The sequence below is a fragment of the Oculina patagonica genome, chromosome 2 (genome assembly GCF_052425735.1).
Source record: "Oculina patagonica isolate OP01 chromosome 2, crgOcupat, whole genome shotgun sequence".
Classification (NCBI taxonomy): domain Eukaryota; kingdom Metazoa; phylum Cnidaria; class Anthozoa; order Scleractinia; family Oculinidae; genus Oculina; species Oculina patagonica.
The window spans coordinates 39793698-39813804 of record NC_135759.1 but is presented as its reverse complement, the minus strand read 5'-3'; the positions used below and the strand labels follow the sequence as shown (position 1 = coordinate 39813804).

General features: G+C 37.2%; 2 protein-coding genes and 2 long non-coding RNA genes across 4 annotated transcripts; 2 read left to right on the top strand and 2 right to left on the bottom strand.

The window, feature by feature from the left end:
- The first annotated feature begins 189 nt into the window (after positions 1–189).
- On the top strand, positions 190–1445 carry LOC144644710 (adenosine receptor A3-like). Its single transcript, XM_078504235.1, has one exon. The coding sequence runs from the start codon at positions 200–202 to the stop codon at positions 1313–1315; it is 1116 nt and encodes a 371-aa protein (XP_078360361.1). The 5' UTR covers positions 190–199; the 3' UTR covers positions 1316–1445.
- A 1534-nt stretch (positions 1446–2979) lies between these two features.
- Positions 2980–4141, bottom strand: LOC144642076 (rhodopsin, GQ-coupled-like). Its single transcript, XM_078501073.1, has one exon. It carries the CDS (start codon positions 4139–4141, stop codon positions 3179–3181), a length of 963 nt encoding a protein of 320 aa, XP_078357199.1. The 3' UTR covers positions 2980–3178.
- Positions 4142–8705: 4564 nt separating this feature from the next.
- Positions 8706–10890, bottom strand: LOC144644706 (uncharacterized). Its single transcript, XR_013569174.1, has 2 exons — positions 10769–10890; positions 8706–9232 (listed from the first exon to the last, which is right to left on the bottom strand). It is a non-coding gene; the product is annotated as an uncharacterized LOC144644706 (long non-coding RNA).
- A 5729-nt stretch (positions 10891–16619) lies between these two features.
- LOC144642075 (uncharacterized) lies at positions 16620–18335 on the top strand. Its single transcript, XR_013568694.1, has 2 exons — positions 16620–17206; positions 17672–18335. It is a non-coding gene; the product is annotated as an uncharacterized LOC144642075 (long non-coding RNA).
- The last annotated feature ends 1772 nt before the right edge of the window (positions 18336–20107 follow it).

The window sequence follows — 20107 nt, the reverse complement described above, 5'->3', positions numbered from 1 at the left end:
TTATGCTCTCTATTTAATGACTTATCATTAATTAAAGCAAACCGTCGAGTTGGGTTGCGAGAAAAGAAAACAAGCTTATTAACATTAATTTAAAAGTCCATCTGTGTAAACTTATCTTTTATCATTATAATAACACTCCAAAATCGAAAACAACTTTGAATATAAAGCGGCTTTGTCACTTCACGCAAATCTCCTAAAAATGACGCCAAAAACAAGTACAATTATCGAAGCCACCATTCTAGTTATCATTTGCACAGCTTCGATTCTAGGAAATATAACTTTATTTTTTGTCATCACAAGAAGAAAAACCCTCCGTACTATCTCAAATGGTTTTCTTCTAAGTCTTGCTCTCGCTGATTTACTCGTGTCCCTATTAAACATGCCGATAACAGTGGTCACTATTATCCAACAGCAGTGGATATTTGGAGACAACGCTTGTGTTCTTTTGGGATTTACTACGATGCTATCATTTGTTTCGTCGGTTATGTGGCTTGCTATGATAGCTATCAATCGATATTATTACGTGGTACAGTGGAAAGTATACCCATCTATCTTCACGCAAAGAAGAGCGTTCCTGTTCGCCGGAATTGTGTGGTTAATATCTTTGCTATTATCCATCCCTCCGTTGTTTGGCTGGGCGGAATATCGTTATATTCCTGGGAAATCATATTGTTTTGTATTCTGGCCTTCAGATGTGTATTACATGTATTTCATGTTAACGATATGCTTTTTTGGGCCTCTAACTGTTATGTGTCTATCGTATTACAAGATACTAAAGTTCACAAGAGAAGCCAGGGAGCGCGTTAATCGGCACAGAGATACTCGAATAAAGATGGTCCAGGAGACACAAAGAAATCAAGGAAATAATTTTTCTTTAAATGAGCGAAACAGGAAGCGTTTTAGGATGACAAGAGAAGAAATAAAAATCACCAACACTTTATTGATCGTCGTTGCTTGTTTCATGGCTTGTTGGGCCCCATTTGCCATCACCATGTTTATTGATGTTTACTATCCGCGCCCATTACCAAGAGCAATTGACATCGGCACGTTGTTGCTAGGTTACGCGAACAGCATGTGCAACCCTGTGGTGTATGGAATAAGGACCCAAGCTTTTAGAAGGGAGCTCAATAGACTATTTTCGTCTTGTTTAGAAAATGGCAGAGTTGCTGTTCCTGACAGTTTTCAAGTAAGTTCTGCAGGATTTTCGCTAGAAGCGCCAGAGATACTTGATGCGTCAAAACTGTGGAACAAACAAGATCAACCAATTGAACTGGGCCATCATGGGCCAAAGTTTGAACCGATTGTCCATACATGATCGACTATGTTATCAAAGAAAATGAGAAAACTCTAATTGGCAGCAAAAAATAGTTACAGTTTGTAAGGAAGCCTCGAGCCAAAGTGGCCCATACTTGCCGGAGCTTATCAAGGTTGCTGTAACATTAATCGGCTAGATATATTTTAACTCCCACCTGAATGGGATGTTAGTCCATCGCAGGGTACCCCCCCCCCCCCCCCCCCAGTATTATGTCGCTGGTACCCATTTATACACCTGGGTGGAGAGAGGCACTATGAGAGTAAAGTGTCTTGCCCAAGAACACAACACTATGACCCCGTCCAGGCCTCGAACCCGAGCCGGCTCGATCCGGAGTCCGGCGCACTAACCATTAGGCCACCGCGCCTTCCATAGCTACAGTTTGTAATAACTCGTAAATCCGTTAAGGCTGTAAATGGCGAAGTTCAGTAAGTTCCTTAATTGTAGAAATATATTTATCAATTTCATATTTAATTTTAATCATGAACTTAAGACCGTTTATACTTGGTAATATGTGAGTCCTTTTGCAATACCATATGTATACTTTAGCTATCAGTAACAAATAATTAAGTAAGGGGCGTTTTGAATTAACATTTCCTAACGAAACATCTTGCAAAGTATGGGCAACAAGTTGTTTTGAAAAAAAAATGTATATTCAATTATTCAGTGGGTATCAAGCAATAGTTAAAGGGCAGCTAGAGCGCCCTGCTGCGCTTTTTTAGAACTGTATTTCCCTTTGACGGAAATTAAACTAATTTTTTACCACAAGGTGCTTTTTTTTTCAACCGAAGTCATATATTGGCATAATATATCAAGCCATTCATGCAAGAGAAAAATATTTCTATAGAGCAAAGTGAAAGGGAGCCTTACCTCCAAAGAGGTAATTTGGGGGAAAAGGATCTAAAAACAAAGGATTTAACACTGGTGAAGAAGTCGGACAGAAGGAATAATTTCAAGACTGTGTTATTGGCTATGCAGAAGCAAATACTAACAGTATTTCTCGGTGTGCGGCTTACAAACAGAGCGACACGACGACGTGGCAAACAGGGACAGTTTGTATATAGCCAACTGGTCTACCTGCCAGTTGAGATTTTTAACCTTGTTATGTTTATTTAAAAATAATAGTTTCCTCTGTTTCAGTGGCATGCCTGTAAACTAGCTATCTCGTTGAGATATGAAGCTAAGTGCATGACCACTATAAACATATATTTATTTCATTTTTTATTTTTTTATTTTTGAAGATATGTTTTTCATAGAGAGCAATTACACAGGGTTTTTTGTTCGTTTCAGAAAAGCGGAAATAATTCTTCTTAAATGTTCGGTAAAGTCGTTTTATGGTTACCAGTTCCTATCTTATTCTCTTTAAAGTTTTAAAAAAGAAAATTAAAACAAAGTTGCTGAAACGATAAATTAAAATTTGATCCTTTTGCCTTCTTGTCAATAAAAATTTCTTTCATATGTAATCACATTAAGTTATTTCTATATTTATTGCAATTCCATACAATGCCGCCTGCTCTTTTTTTCGTAAAGCTTTGATGCGTTATAAGTCGCTTGCTGTTTTTTTCTCTGTATCCCCACTTTACTGTGTGTTGTTTAAAAATACCCCAATATTGAATGTAATTTACATATAACCGGCAAGACACAAGCAGTAGCCATTATGATCACTGTACAGTTGTATCAATATTTCATAAAAAATATGCCAACTCCATTTTTTTATACTTACATAGACATGATCGAAATAAGAAGCAGGGACTCGTGTATCGATTTATTGTGATATTAATGAGATAACAGTTAGGCAAAAAACATCACGTGAAACAAGGTGTACCGCTACTAGATAAGACAAAATACTTGGTTTATAACGTATCATTACTCTGGTGCTGTTCGCTTGCTTTTCAGACATGGCAGACACTTCGAATATAACTCCTTAAAACCTTTCCTAAAACCTGCATTTCTTACTCCATAAAATATTGGATTAAACATACTATTCGCGTAACCTAGCAATAACGAACCAAAATGTACCCCGCGAGGGAGGGGGTGTGGATAATAGACATCAAAAAACATTGTTACCGCAAACGGGGCCCAACAAAATACAAAACACGCCACGACAATAACTAAAGTGTGAGTTATTTTTGTTTCTTCGGCTGAAATGCGTAATCTGGTTAGAGAACCTTGGCTTGATGATGCGAAGTCAGTGTCTTTACTGTTATTTCTGTTTCTGAATGTAGCCAATTCTCTTTTATGTTTTCTTGTAAATGATAATATCTTGTAATATGATAGAGCCATGACCGTTAGAGGACCAAAGAAACACGTTGCAATCATGAAATACATGTAGTATACATCGGATTGCCAATAAACAAAACAGTAAGACTTGCTAGGGATATAACGGTATCCCGCCCAGCCAAAGAGCGGTGGCGAGGCCAGCGCGATAGAGAAGACCCACACCAAAATCGCACACAATGATCCCTTCGCTGTGCTGAACGTTCTGTCATAAGTTTGCCATTTAACGATGTAGAAATATCTATTGATAGCGATCAATCCTAGCGAGCTGACGGACGATATGAAAGAGACGATAGTCACAAAACCAAACAGAACGCATGCCGCGTTCCCAAATATCCATGTTTTTGATGCAACAGTTATAATAGAAACTGGCATGCTAGCAAACGATACCAACAGATCCGCAGCAGCGAGATTCAGCACGAAGAAATTTAACATTGTCCTGAGGTCCTTTTTTCTTAACACAATCCAGAATAAACTGCCATTTGTAATAAAAGCCACAAGACAAATAATTGCCAGTGCTGTTAGTTCGACTGCTAAAGTGGCATTGCTCATCTTGATTTCTGGTAATTTTGATGAACTGTTTTTTCTTTTCAAGTCTTGGCTTTTTTCTTTTCGGGTGAGATATTTTAAACGGCACCAGCATTTAAAACGTGTGAATTTACAAGTTCCTGTTTGTTTCGTATTCACAGCAGTTGTGAAACAACATGTCGTCTTGGAAAATTAATATGGCACGTAAGTGGGAAATAAAGACGTTTACTTACAAATGTATTGACATAAAAGCAGCAATTAGAATATAGGGTATAATAATGGGTCAGTAATAATATCGTTCTGCCAGTATGAGATTGGTCGCTTTTTAGGTGTTAACATGATCTGATACGTTCAACAGGCCTTCATCTTTTTACCAAATATATGGGGCTGAAGTTAATGACACTAAAATTTATTTTAAATTACTAAAAGTCAACATTTTGGCAACCTCCCGATGTTTATTTTTTCTAAGTAAACTTATGAGATTTTAGAAGATGAAAACGGTCAGCTGTCACAAATCGTTACCAATAGTTTGAGAAAGACACACATAAACGAGAAATTAATTTACATTTCAAAGCTCTAAACCGCCTTTTCTTAAAATATAAATTTTATTGCAAAAAAATTAGCATGTTCGTATACACCGACGCAGCTGGCTGGGCCCTTTTTCATACAGCTGCGCTTGGTGGGCAGGGAAAAAGATGCTACTTGTCAGTCATAACGAATTACCTCCGATGTATCTACCAAATCTCCGCTCTAACAGGCCTAAACTAATTGCTTGTGTCACCATTATTTAATATTGAAAAGTGTTGGTTGTTCTGAAATAGTTATCCCTTAATACGTCCACAATTATTTCGTCTTTTGCTTTAAGGTCGCGGGGGATATATACAGCATGAATAAATTCATGAAGCGAAATTTTGCTTGACCTGCATCTTTTAAAACGCTTATTCCTCGGCTTTATGAGTGCATTAAGCTCAAATTTTACAGAGACGATAAAGAAATGAGTAAAAGATTATGTATGTCATCTTTAATGTTTGGTAGATTGTACCTACGGCGATGTTATAGCCACGATACTGCCAAGTTGGGAAGAACATGATTTCGTGGCAGAGTTGGTAGAACGAGTAGAAGACAGCACACTGTGATCTTGTCAAAAACTAATCATCAATATCTCTGTGTCATAACAGAAGCGGATTTTCTTAATTTAAAGTTTTCCAGCAAGTTATGGCGGTTTAAATGCGCAAATTTTAATTGAATGCCTTCTACCTCTTTCTAAACGCTCTTTAAAATCCGCCTCTGTATCCACTACATCCTGTTCCTCCCGGGCGCTCTGGTTCTTCCCCTGATTCTCGCACAAATTCGGAAAGTCCAAACTTTGAGATTTGAAGTGTCCCATCAAAAAACGGTTTCAAAATGGTAATTATGGTAATTATATTCCACGCTTTTATGATGAGAACAATGCGTTTTCAAAGAGACAAACAATTCCAGACGCAAACACATCAAATCACCGCGCGTGCCATTTTTTTATCAAATCTCTCTCTCTCTACTGTCTCTCTACTAAATAAATGCATATGATGAGCTAAGGTGTCCCCGCCACCCCACGCATTAGTGAAATATTGACCGGATAACGATCGTAACAGCTGCTTTTGGAGCTCCCGAGATTGTATTTAAATGTTTGTATTATTTATTATTAGATGGCCGTGTTCACCAATGACTGGGAACTACGTCCCGAATTCGCAAATTTGATTGGCAAAAATCGATTTGACCGCGGCCTAGATTTTCCCCTCGGAGGGTCCCTGTTAATTTGCCGCGCCTAAAAACAGAGAACATTGACGTTCTGCTAAATACAATATGAAAATTTTTTCCAAAACTTCAGAAAACCGGCCAAAATAACTGCAAAGTACTCAAAATCAATAAAACTGTGCTTAAAAACCGTAAAAAGGTGAAAATAATTACATTAAAGTGATTTTTTTATTAACAGAAACACGAAAAGTGCAAATTTAGGAAAACATGCCTGTCAAAATGTCGTTGCCATGGTGACGTCAAGTTCCTGACACAGCAACCTACCCTAAAAATTATTCCCAGATAAATTTTAGATAAACTCGCAAAGTTTGGCAGCGTTTGGTTGAATGTTGAAAAAGTTATAAGCGGTCAAATTCAGCGGGGGCACTTTCCGCCCCCCCCCCCCCCCCCCCTCTTGATAGGGTTCAATTTTAACGACTTTTTTTTAGTTGTTCATTCCCTGATGAAGTCAGGCCGTGCCTGACGAAATATTGGAAGAAAATTTACAAGTTCAATCCCTCCGCCGTACGGTCAGCTTTTCTGTTTTTTAAACTTTTAGTACAACTTTGTAAAGGTTTTACCAATCAAAAACCGTTGCCACAACAACGTCCAAAGTGGTCAAAGATACTTTATATCTTTGAGGCTAAAATCTTAAAAACTAGACGGTGAAAGTTTTTGTTTTTCGTATATTTTTGTCTAATGGACAAAACAAACAAGCTAACAATTTTTTAAAAGCTTCTGTAGTTGGGGTTCAGGGCCACCTTAAATTTATGTAAAAATAACGTAGCTCCGAATCCTGCCTACAGATTTTTTTGAAAATTGGCAAAAATGTTCCTTTTGTCGGTAAGATTAAAAAATAAATAAAACAAGAACTTTCACCGAGTAGTTTTTGAGTTTTTAGCCTCAAAAGGTTCAAAATAGGGTATGTTGACGCAAATAACGTTCAATGGCACGTCCGTCCTCTGTCTTCCTCTCGCCTCCCGTCCGGCGCTTTGGCGTTCCTCGGTCACTGGTCCTCGCCTCCTGTCGCGGCGTCCTCGTCCTCGTGTCGGTCCCGGTCCGCCCGCCGTCCCTGTCCTCGGTCCTCGGTCAGTCGGTCAGTCGGTCTCGGTCCCGTCGCTGTCCTCGTCGCCTCGTCCTCGTCCTCGGTCCTCGCCCGTCTCGTCCTCGGTCCTCGTCTCGGTCTGTCTCGCTCGGTCTGGTCCTCGTCACTGTCAGTCGGTCGTTGCTGGTCCTCGGTCACTGTCGTCGCGGCTGGTCCTCGGTCTCGCCTGTCCTCGTCCTCGTCCTGCGCCTCGCCTCGTTCTGGTCCTCGCCCCGTCTCGTTCTGGTCCTCGCCGTCCGGGGCCGTCTCGCGGTCCTCGTCCTCGGTGCACTCGGTACACTCGGTACACTCGGTATGCTAGGTACACTCGGTACACTTGGTACAGTCGGTACGCTCGGTAAGATCGGTACTTAATTTCCTAATGTTTTTGCGGGATATCCAATCACAGAGCCGCTTTGAATTGAATCGGTGCAGCACAACCGCCAACTAACTTGCTGGCCAACTTTCATGATAAGCCAAACGATTGGTTCGGTACACCTCGGTACGGAAGTGGGCAAAATAGCCAATCAGAGAGCCGCTTTGGACCGGTGCAGGACTACTGCCTCACTGTGACAACCTTGCCTGCGTAGCTGGCGGTATTGTTGGGTTTTTAAGTGCTCACTAGCAAGCGGCGAAGCCGCGACAACGAGCGGCGCAGCCGCGACAACGAGCGGCGCAGCCGCGAGTGACTTGGGGAGGAGGAGTTGAAATACCTCAGCTTCTCCTCCCCAAGCCACTCGCGGCTTCGCCTCCGCTTGCTGGTGGGCGCTTTAAAACCCAACAATACCGCCAGGTACGCAGGCTAGTGACAACCTCGGTCAAGAGTCTCGAACAGAACTCTTGCTCGGTTAATAAATACTAAATCTCGTGCATGTAATCACACCAGGACGAGTGAAGGTTTACAGTGATATCTGTAACTATGCAAGGACCACTCTGACAAACAGGAGCAAATTGTAGCCGGATCTTGGTGTAGATCAGCATCAGCAGTAGACTTAATAAACAAACTTTAAATGCAGGGCTGATCAAACAGCTAGGGACTAATGTTATAAATTTTTTTGGCCCAATATTTCGGTTGAACAAAACCAACCTTCATCAGGGGCATACACTCAGCATTGTATGCCCCTGATGAAGGTTGGTTTTGTTCAACCGAAATATTGGGCCAAAATAAATTTATAACATCAGTCCCTAGCTGTTTGATCAGCCCTGCATTTAAAGTTTGAAGGTTTACAGCCAACTCTCTAAAATCGTCACCGTCGGGACCGGCTACAACTGTCCGTCTTAGGGAGGTGTCCGTCTTATAGGGAGTTTAGTTGCAGTAAAATAACTGAAAAACGGCAGAGACCATCATCAGGTGTCCGTCTTATAAAGGTGTCCGTTAAGAAATAGTTGCATGACGGTAATTGATTTCCATTTGTTTTTGTTTATTTTTCTCTCAGTAATTTGTGCGACGGGGCAAATTTGTGAAAAGAGTGAAAGTATGAATTCTTAACTGTAATAAAAAATAGTAATAAAAATTATGATGATAAAAAAATCGACTACATGGATAGATGCATGCATGCATGCATGTATGCATGGATGCATGGATGGATGGATGGATGGATGAATGCATGGATGCATGGATGCATGGATGCATGGATGAATGCATTGATTAATTGATTAATCGATCGATCGATCGATCGTCAACTGATTGATTGATTAGTTAACTGATTGAAATATTGAAGTATGCATGCATTGCGTGCCACTTATTTTATTTGTGTCTAATCGTGAAAAGGATGCAGCGTAAGAAATTGATACAGCATTATTTTCTTAATGGTTTAACTTCATTTGTTAAATCACCAGGTATCGGGTATATAATGTACCATACTATCTTTTTAAATATTGCTCTTTCGTGAAGAGAATAATACAAAGTGCACCAACAAGATTCTTTTCAATTTTTTAAATTTTAAATTCCAATAATAATCTGTTCAGTTTTTACATGTTCTTTCTCTTCTCACAGCTGTTCATCAGATCTCCTCCACAATGGTTTCAATGTTTTCTCTTTTCTGTTCGAAAGTGCAGCCAAAAGAAGCCAAACATTCTCTGAAGAAGCAATCTCGATCGTTTATATCACAGGATTCTAAAGGACAATCTTCAATGCCACAGTTCTTCGCATAGTTCAGACAAGCAGTAATACATGATTTCTGCTGAGGAGGAATCCGATTGGCTGAAGAGAGGGAAATAATCCCGAGTAACATGACTGCAGATATGATGGAGGAGACCTTCATCTTAAAGAAACAAAAGAATTAAATTAGATAATGAATGAAATTCACTGACTTATGCATAGTCAGTGGTCTGAATTGGTAATACGAGGTTAAAGATTTCCTTTCATTTCGGAAAGGTTTGTCTAATATTTTGCCACGAGGCTGTGAAGAAAATTCAATTTTGTTCGCATTTGCTATTTAAAGGAACTGTATCATGGATTTTTTGCCAAATTTGGGCATGGGAAATAAACATCAAATTCGGTGAAATATAAAAATAAAACAAAAGGTGTGGATGGCAAAAAGTAACGAAGATTGAAACGGGTTGTGATATGGGTTTTTGAAATACTGTCGAGCAAGTAGGTTGTAGCTATGCAGAGGAAATAAATAAATAAATAAATAAATAAATAAATAAATAAATGAAATGAAAAACAGTTTCACGCCCTCGATAAGTGATGCGCAATATATGCGCAAGCGTAATGCACTAGTCAGTGAATTAACAAAACGTTTAAACGAAGTAGTGAAATTGGCCTGACACTTACAATTGGGAAAAAGCTTCGCCATATTTTCGACCAAAAAATGGGGGTAATGAACATTCATTAAGATTTTTTTTTTTAGAATTGTAAAATTTAATAATTACCGAATAAATTGATACCAGATTAGACTGTTAATGTTTGAAAGGTGTATATATATTTTCCCATTTTTATTGTCATCTCTTTCCTTTTTTCCTTTTTACAATTTCCTTTGTCGATTTGTCCAGCATCAATTTCTCTTTGTATCCTTAATTTAATGAACTTTACTTAATCCCCAAAGAAACGGTTTAAAGGATATTAAAACGTAAAAGGGCTTAATTGGTAATAATTTAATCCCACAATCTTTTTTGTTACTGTTCTTCGGGGTGTTACGTTTCTGGTCATTTTAAATTTAAATTTAAATGGAGGAAGATAGCAAGTTAACAGCACTGATTTACATATTTCATTACTGCGATAAAACTTTACATGAGAGGCCTCCTTTGCAGACAACCTTCCAGTACACGAATTCTTGTTTTATGACGAGAACGATCTTCCGGAAACAATTTCTCGCCCTTTTAACCCGAACAAAAACAACAACAACAACAAAACAGTTGCAACAAAAAGTATGCTAAATTTCATCAATGACAACATCGAATATAATATAGAATTATACAGAAAAAATTTCACATAAAAGCAATCATGTGCTGTAAAAATAAGCATTAATTGGAAAGAAATATTCTGGCACTGAGTAGTTGCTCGTATCGGTTCTATATAAGGTTCTAAGTACAACTACATGGGAATACTCGGGACAAATGCCTAACGGCAAAATTGTTTCGTAAATGACAACAACAGTCCAACATTTCATAATAACTGGCTAAGTGTCCCACTTACTGTCGAAATAACAAATGGCCAAGTTCTTACGGGCCCAAGATTGGACAAATAGTTGATTTCTATATTGAACCCCCATCAGGCTATAAAATGTGTCATTGCTTAAACAGACGAAAAAACTAAACAACGCATTAGTGAAAAACTCTTTTTTTAAAACTTACCTTTGCATAAATTTATACCAGTGTGATGTGAAACCTTTCTGTTAAGTAAGCTATGTACAAGTGGTACCTTGCGAATCAAACGCTTGTATTTAAAGTATATGACAGTTGAATGATATCAAGATAAGAGTCAGTGAAAGCTTCCTCCACGTGGGTGATAACAAATTTATTTTTTTCCTGAGAGCTTATTAATTACTTATCTTTACATATCTTTGTTTGCACACATGTGGAAACGTTTTTATTGTTTGAGTTTACAATGATTTTACTGATATGTATTTCCCCAGCATCTGTCAGCTATATAGACCATTAAATAACTAATGCTGCTGAAATAAAAAGCTTTTGACTTAAAATTTCATACTTATTTTCTGTTATGGAAGAGGTCAAACGCCTTGAAATATTGTGAATGAAACTACCACGTTCATAATTGTTCGTTTGTTCAATTTATTTTCTGTTTTGATGGTTATCATGAGTACAAACTTTTGCGCAATATTTGTTTTAAAATAAAAAGTTCAAATAAATTGTAAGTAGGTTATACGTTGCAATTGTAAAATTTTTTATACCGAAGAAAGACCCTGTTATAAATTAGAAGCAAAAAAAAAAATAAAATATAGATAAAGAGACACAAATTCAAAAAGATAGATATAAAGAGTCAAATTGGAAAGTTAAATCAAGCTTAGCTGATATAGAATTGCCTTATCGATGTTTGAATTTTTAATGCAACATGAATGATAATAAATTTTAATTGTAGTGTACAATCGCAGAGGCGGTCTACAGCGCACTCAATGAACAGGTTGAAAACTGCTGGCTGAGTAAAAATGCAGATTTACGATATTCAACACATTCACCGATCAATTACTATCTCTTCCAATTTTCAAAGGAAACCGGCTAAAAGCCTCGCCGTGTATTTGCGTTAATGAAAGAACGGGGAGGCGAGAAAAAATTAAAATATGCGCTACAACTTCTCAATAGCATACGCGGCGAAAAAATAATGTGGTAGAGAAAAATTTGATTTTAACATTTTTGCTTGTACTAAACAGACGAGATTTAAAATCCACGGAAAATAGCAAATTAAACTGAAATTTGAAGCTGTTTAAATCTTAAATGCGAATTCTGCACAAATGTACATTTATCGATTGCCCTACTCGCTGTTTATCGTAAATTTTGCAGAAACTATTGAATTGTTTCTACGATTTTGTAATATTCAAAGTTAAAAATCCTTTTTTAGCGTCGTTCACGTAAATATAGTATGTATTGTTGTTGGTTTTAGGTTTACACCAGCTAAATTGCTGAATGGGCCATCGTAGATAAATAAATCAACAAGGAACATGAACCAAGAACTAACATGTGCGCCTAAATTATCGCTGTTCACGTAAATATATACAATGATTTCACTACTTATAAAAACTTGGCTTAGTTTTGTTAATTTTCTTCATTCTTTTACTTCATTTTCAAATGTATAAGATTTGTAACAGAAACTTTTTACCGGAATTTAAATAGAAAAATTGGCAAAATTCGTACGAACTCAATCGTTCTTGAGTGTCTCCAATGATCAAAAATACGCTGTTTAATAAACTAGTACTGGTTAAATAAGGAGAATATTCCTTGTACTCAAAACGCTTCCTAAATTACTTCCGTTCTTCTTAAACTTTCCTTTTACTTTTTTAAATTAAAATTTCTTGACAGCATAGAATGGGCAGAACAAAGCCTTTGCACTGTGTATTAAAGGGACCGTATCACAGAGTTTAGCCAAACTTATATGTATAGGAAATGACCATCAAATTCGTATAAATGTAAATAAATAACCTTTTAAAACAGTTTAGGAATATTTAAATAGCACACCAAATGTAAAAGAAGGTACGGATGGAAGATTGATAGATTAATTGATAGAAGATTGAAACGGATTGCGATATGGGTTTTTGAAATATGGTCCGACTAGCAGTTTTAAAAGTTGTTCTTATCTTCTTGTAACTCTGCAATGAGGCTATGGTTTTGTCATTCAGAATCACAGAATTAATTTCTTCGCAAATATTTAGTATCCATAGCGAAAATTTGACAAAATTTAATAACATAAAATTAACTTAGCCGTGACACGTCCTTTAAGATTTTTTTCCGGGCCTTCGGGGCCGGTGGGGTTTTTTTTTTTTTTTTTTTTTTTTTTTTTTTTATTTTTTACTTTTGGGTAGGGAAAAAAATTTTTTTTTTTCCCCTTAGGTGGTTTTTTTAAAAAATAAACAAAACTCCGTTTAAAACCGTCGGGCTTTTTTTATTCTTTATTATTTTTTTTTAAGTATATTTGGCGTTAAAAAAGAAAAAAAAAAAAAATTTTTTCCCGGAATTTTTATTTTTGCTAGTAAACATTCTTCTGTTTGTGAGACTCACAAACATTGCAGGCGGAGAAATCATCTTTAACTGATAATAATTCGTATTTACAATGCGCTAATACCTTAAAAATATGATGAAAATAATTTTATTATATAGCCGCGAGTGTCATGTTTTACTGGAAAATAGACCACTCGTAAAATTCACACGAAACTGCATCCGGGACTGTAGTGGCGTATTTTCCATATCCTCACTAGTGAGGATATCGATGACGTAATTTCTCGCCTTTGCACGATTGTTTGTGTAAAGCTGCCAACGTCGGTTGGAAATGGCAAGCAATCGAGATCGGCGATTCGTGAAGTTCACTGAATCTTTTACTGAGGAGCAGGAAAATGCTAACACGAATAAGAAAACTTCATATGACTTGAAATTATTTAAAAGAGCTTCTTGCTCATTGTGGAGAGTCAGACGAAAGTAGGGAAAATCAAGAAATTCCATCTGCCGAACTGCAAGACTTCGCGATCGGAAATCAGAACTGAAAGCGGTGAGTTTGAGCAGAAACAGATTTCAAAACGGCGAATTATTTATTGTCACTGACATTGATGAAAGCTGATAAACAGTTTTACATTTATTTTATACATCTTAATCTTCTGAATTAAGCTTCAGTTCGCGAATTACTTTTTGCCTTTTAGTTTGGCAATTTGCTCAATTGTTATATCGGAGCCGTCGCTCTTGTTCAACCTTTTGATGAATAAAAATGTTTTAACTTTTACTTCATGCATGATTTTTGTCTATATAATAAAAAGAAAATTACATGCTGGCTTGAAGATATGAATTTTATTTTCTCGTGGTAAAAGCAATATTTTACTCATTCGCTGCGCTCATTCGTTTGCTTCCCTCGATCTCTCGCCCCTTCCTCTTTTCACTTCCGGGCTATAGCTCAAGTTAACTGTCATGCATAACCTGATAACTGAAAAGTAGACTTTATTGTTCATCTGGAGTCAGCGATTACTTAGCTTCCTTATCCACTATTTTTCCTCCTTTGTCCCGAGTTTGACTCAGCGGATCACGTTCCGAGGCGAGTTTGGGTGGGTCCAGATCAACAGATAATCTTAGTGGAGTTAACTAATAAATTCGGTATTTTGAAAATGCCTGCATTTCATTGTAACTACTAATTAGGTGGCCTACATATCCCAGTTTGAGAGCACTAAGATTATATTGGGCCTTGACACTGCTCAATAAAATAGTATAATCGGTTTCTTTTTATCGCACGTGTTTTTATTTAGTGGGCTTAAACGTGGCTTGAAAAAGTACTTTTGGAACAGGGAAATCACAGCAGAGCTTAAGTCTCTTGCCCCAGATCTGTAGGCAAGTTTTATCCTATAACCTCGAGTAAAGCTTTTTAATACCAAATGCCGGGACCAAAAGTATTTTTTCAAAATCCGTGCGAGCCCCCAAGGTCTGAAAACAAAACTTTTTGAAAAGTTATTTTCACGAGAACACAATTTCTGACACTCATTTCTTAATTATATTTTTCCATTTTTAATAGCTAATTTTAAATTTTTTAAATTTGGAAAAGGTTCCCTAAATTATGAAATTAAAAGTGAGGAGGTTCGAGAAAACTGAACAAAATCTGGATTTAAAAGTCCGTTAAGTAAAATTAGTTTACTGAGTGCCCTTATTCGAGACGTCTAGGCTCAAACCGTGTGACTTGTAGCGACCAATCGAGAGTCGAAAGCACGTCTCACAATCCAAAGGCTATTTTTACTTCGTCGAAAGCGAAACTGTTTGACCCGATGGCTATCTTGAAATCATAATTAAAAGTTAACCACACACGCAGTGTCTAGTGACGCAAAAACATGTTTACCACCAAAAATAATGCTGCCCTCTGACCTCGTCAAAATCCTTAGAATGCGCGACCTCGATTACAATTCGTCTGTACGAATAATGATTTGAAAGTTCTCAAAATGGTCGAGCCCCGGTCGAGCCATATCCAAGATTTTAATACTTCTGTTTCAAAACGAGTCCTAGATGCACAACGTTCCTTATGGAAATAAGTTTAAATTGAACGTTCGTTTTCTTGCCAATCAAACCGATTTCTATTTAAAAGATTGTGCAACAGGGCTCGTTATAAAGGCAACTCGGAAGAAGGTCAGCAAAATTACAAAAAAAAAAGAATTCGTGATGCTTACAAACCCAGTTTGCGTCTTTCAAGCAGTCTTGTTCTTTGTGCATGTGAGTAAGTTTTAACTGGTATAAAGAAGGTTTATATTTGGCAATAATACAATTATGTACAATAGGCCATTTTTTGTTTGGCTTAACCAATCAGAACCATACTTTTCTTTTGTTTTGCAGATAAAGGTAGCGTTTTAAATTTTGTCAGCGTGTAATGGATATGATTCTTATTCAAGTGAGTATAAACGAAATCAAGTAGTTTGTGTTCCCTACATGAAAAATTCCATAAACAGTCAAAACGTCGTCCCATTAAAAAACATCACAAAGCGGAATTTTTGTCATAGTGAAAATGGCTGGAATTTCCAGAAACGTTCTGGAAGTTATGCTGATTTCAGCAGACAAAAATAGCATATCACATTTATGTTATTTGCTGTAACAATATAACATTTTGAAACATAGATATTTTTTATAAATTACAACTATAAACTATAGCCAATATCTTTTGCCTCATCACACTGTCAACAACTTACATATTGATCGCAATCACTCATAGCACTGAAATACTTCTTAAGTAAAATTGTAATTCTTTTTTTAGCATACGACAAACATCCAACCATAATAGTTCACGTAATAAACTACTGCTTTAGGTCTAAATTTAGAAACAAATTAAATTGATAAAATTGTTTTCCGTAAACTGTACAATTTAGAATATCCGGCATAAATCTCATAATAGTTCTTATACAGAATGATTGAAGCAACGTCTTGGAGAAGAGAAGTCGAAGCTCGAAGTGAGAATATGATGCTTTAAGAAAAAGCAAACGAATAAATAAATAAATAAATAAATAAATAAATAAATAAGGGGGTGTAAGGAATGTGACAGAGATAGAGCCAAGATCAGGGGTGGTCGGAAGAACCCACTACATAGTACATGCGGATTTAATCAGCGCTATCTTGCTTCTTTCATCTTGTCCGCTGTGTTTTTATATCCCACTGCGAAATCAACTATCGTCATCGCTACGAAGCGAAATCCTTCGACTCGTTTCCTTTGCTAGAAAAATTGCAACTTTGTCACACAGCACGGTGGCCGGATAATTATAAACCGGTCACAAGTAATGGCAAGCAACTGTCACATTCCGTCGCGTATTTTCAATTTTTTCTTTCAAATTGATTGTAGTTTTCGCTTGGCTATGGAAGCCAGCTTTCCATTCAATTCCACTGCACTGATTTAAATTATCAGCCTACAAGAAGCAGTTTAATGATGACACAATCTTTCGGCGGGTCTAGTCGATCTGGTGTCAGATATAGGTAACATGTAATTTATGTGCAAATCATCTCAAAACGTAAACGATATTTAAACTGAGCTTTGCTTAGCTCTTGTAGTACCATTTATTCTTGTTGTTCACTAATCTTTCCTTCTGGTACTTTTGCAGATGACTAGAGAATGTAATGTAACTGTTATCTTAACAGATTTTGTGGTTTGAAACAATACCCCAAGAACAACACGAGTTGTATCCCAAATACAAGCAAACGCAAGAGATCAAGAGTCCACTCGACTTTTTTTAAGATGCAGACATGATGTACATCGTGAAATGTAATCAATTTTGCCGACGCATGAAAGGTGTTCGGGAGGAAAAACGTCTTATTTTCAAAAAATAATTCTTGCAAAATCGTGCGGATGCGACAGTAGTCTATTTGTGAGTCATGGTATCATTTACAAGCCATGCGTGGTCGAAATAAACTGAATTCCGTCACGCCTTTCATCCGATTATGCACTCGAGAAACACCCAAAATGGTCTCGGAAATAGCGAGGCGGGAGTCGGATTTGCCGAAGATCTCCGACTGTATAAAATAACGAAAGAATTAACGAACAAGCAGAAGAGTAAAACTGGCAGAAGAGAAGACATATCAAGAAAGGAGAAGAAGAATCAAGAATAATCAATAAGGTAAGAAGGTTTTTCTTTATCAAAGGGTTTTCATCTGATTCAAGTGCGAGTGATTATAAATGTAAGAGGAACGTAGGGTCTCCTTTTTTATTAGGAACGGCTCAGGACAAATCCGAAATCATAGGAAACCCAAAGATTATTTTAATCCGGCAAACAGTTCTATACAGGAATATATTAGAAAGTCAGGAAATTTGCTCTTTCACTTATGATGTTAGTCGGAAAGGAATTACACTTACACCAGTAACGAGGTTAAAAGGATGGGTCGGATTTCTTTGAAAAACGTTTGTTAAAATTTTGTTACGTTTTATTCCATTTTTGGCACTAGAAATGTTTTTTTTATATATCATCTTTCTGTTTTGTATTCCTGCAGATCAGGGTTATTTCTGCTAATGGAGTCTTTTTGTTTAAAAAAGGAAACTTATGCCGCTGAGTGCTGAATCTTTGCGTAATTTTAATTTCTTTTAGATGACGTTACTTGTAAAAGCAACCGTATTCCTTTGCCTCGCTGTGATGCTGCACATCGACAGTGACGTCAATGCCTACCTCATCAGAAATATACATCAATGCTTTGAAGTCTGTGAGAATCGTTACTGGGACTGTTTGGTGTTCTGTGACATGAGCAGTGTGAGACTGTGCGAAAGAAGGTGCGAAGGGATGTTCTACGACTGTACTGCAGACTGTCCGATCTTATCACGGTAAAAGAGCGATTTGCTGGCCGGGATTGGATCAGACTTTAATTTGATCCTCGTAAAGGGCTACATATATAGAAGAACAAACGGAGCGGACAGATGGATTTGTTTGGACTGGCCAAACGTCTAGTACACTTCTTGTAAAATATTTTGAGATGCTAAATATTTTATAGCGGACAATTACACTAATTATACCAGTTATAGTATAAGGATAGTATACCAGTTTTATTATATAGTTATATTTTATATCAACGAACAATTTTCGTTTTAATGAGACTAATGTACATATTGATGCCGTACCTGCGCCAGAAAAATTATAAAAAAAAACAATGAGAAAGTACACGTACTCCGAATTGATAGATTTATGTCATATTATACTGAAGAATGTAACTACATTTATAAATTCTAGTTATTGTGGTAGTAAACTTTATCGTACAGAATTAAGTGATCATTTTTGTATATATTCAAAACTTTAACCATCTAAAATACGGCTAGAAGACTAGGGCGAGACGTAGTTGACGATGATGCCATGATGTTGATCATGTCGTGTTGATAACTGTAAGTTTGACCCTTTGAAATGTATCCTGCTCCAGTCAGATCAGACTCTTTAAAACCAGATACTATTTCACAACATTAAGAAAACATAACTCTATTAGCCAAAATTTAAGATCGATGTCTTTAAAGCCCTGGCCAAACGATTCTCCTTTAGGCAAGGATTTGCGATGACTTGCGTTCACTTTGGTCGAGATCAAAATTGCACGCAAGTCAACGCAAGTTTTTCACCGTTTGCAACCCAACGCAAGTCAACGCAAGTCTTGCGGTTTACTTCAAGTACTGAATTGTAGCGCGCGCAGTAACATTGAAACTGTTTTTTTGAGAACTTGCGTGCACTTGCAAGTACGCTTGCGAGTCCGTTTGGCCACACAATGCGCGCAAGTCTGTACTCAAGTTCAACTTGCAATTACGGCTTGCGCCTAATTGCGTTACCGTTTTGCCAGGGCTTAACAGAACACGCACTTAAAGTCATACGAGGGCTGAAGTCGTTTTTCCCTACGACTACCGTTGTTTTTCATTACGCCCAGTTAAAACCCACCATAACTCCGTCACGCGTCACCTCTTGTTTGATTTCCCGTTTACCCAAAAACCGTGTTTCCGGTAGCTCATCGGAGTCACAACAGCGTAAATCGCGGACACCGTTAGTTGTTCTAGCTGAATTCATAAAGCCCAAAGAGGCTGCTTTCTGGAGATTTATTCTGTTGCTGACCAAGAGAAAAAGCGGCAGACGTTCAGAAAGGTATCTCTCTTTCGAATTGTGTCTACCAAACAAGTTCATAGGGACTTACCAGGAGCCCATAATGGGCTCCTGGTATTGAGCTCCTAGTCTTGCAAGTAAAATATTTCTTTATGAAATCGATAGATACGATCACAAATATGCCTTTTCTTAGGTTGGGAGGTGTCAGTTGCGGGTGGTCTCCGTTAGACTAGGTTCCACGGTCATAACGGCACATCCAACTACAACCACCTGCAGTGAAATGAAAACAAAACTACGACTAAAAAATTTTTTTTTTTTAATTTTGCGCGCTCGAAAAAAAAAAAAAATTTCAAAAAAAAAAAAAAAATCCAAAACCATATTTTTGAAAAATTCTACAATTTTGCTGCTGTCTCGACCATTCAAAACTACGACGTTTTTTCCTCAAGCGGCAAAAAGAAAAACTTTTGCCGTTTGCCGCTTATACGTCAAAATGAGTAGTTTCGTGTTTGGTGTAGATAAGTAAATTAGTGCCGAAAAAAAAATTACCATCTCTATTATTTGCTACACATATTAAGTAAATTACTTTCTATTTTTTTAATGGATTTGTCCAATAATTAGAGTGAAAGTAAACCAAATCAGCAGCAGTCTGATTGACCTTTGTATTAACTTTCTACGGCTGACAGATCAGCCAAGACTCTGCAGGCTTTCACAAACCGTATTCGCAAAAGATAAACTCCCTTAATGGACAGCGGCTGTAAGGGATGCTCCTATGCTGCACTTAGTGCCTCTCAGTAAATATAGAATTTTACACATAGATTATAAAACATTTTATATGACTTATTTATTTTTATTGTATTTATATTTAGTATTAGTTGCTTTTTAGCAGTGTCCCCAATATGTTTATTTTCCAGGCTATAAGGCTCTGACACTAAATAAATTTCTTATCTTATCTTAAGAACG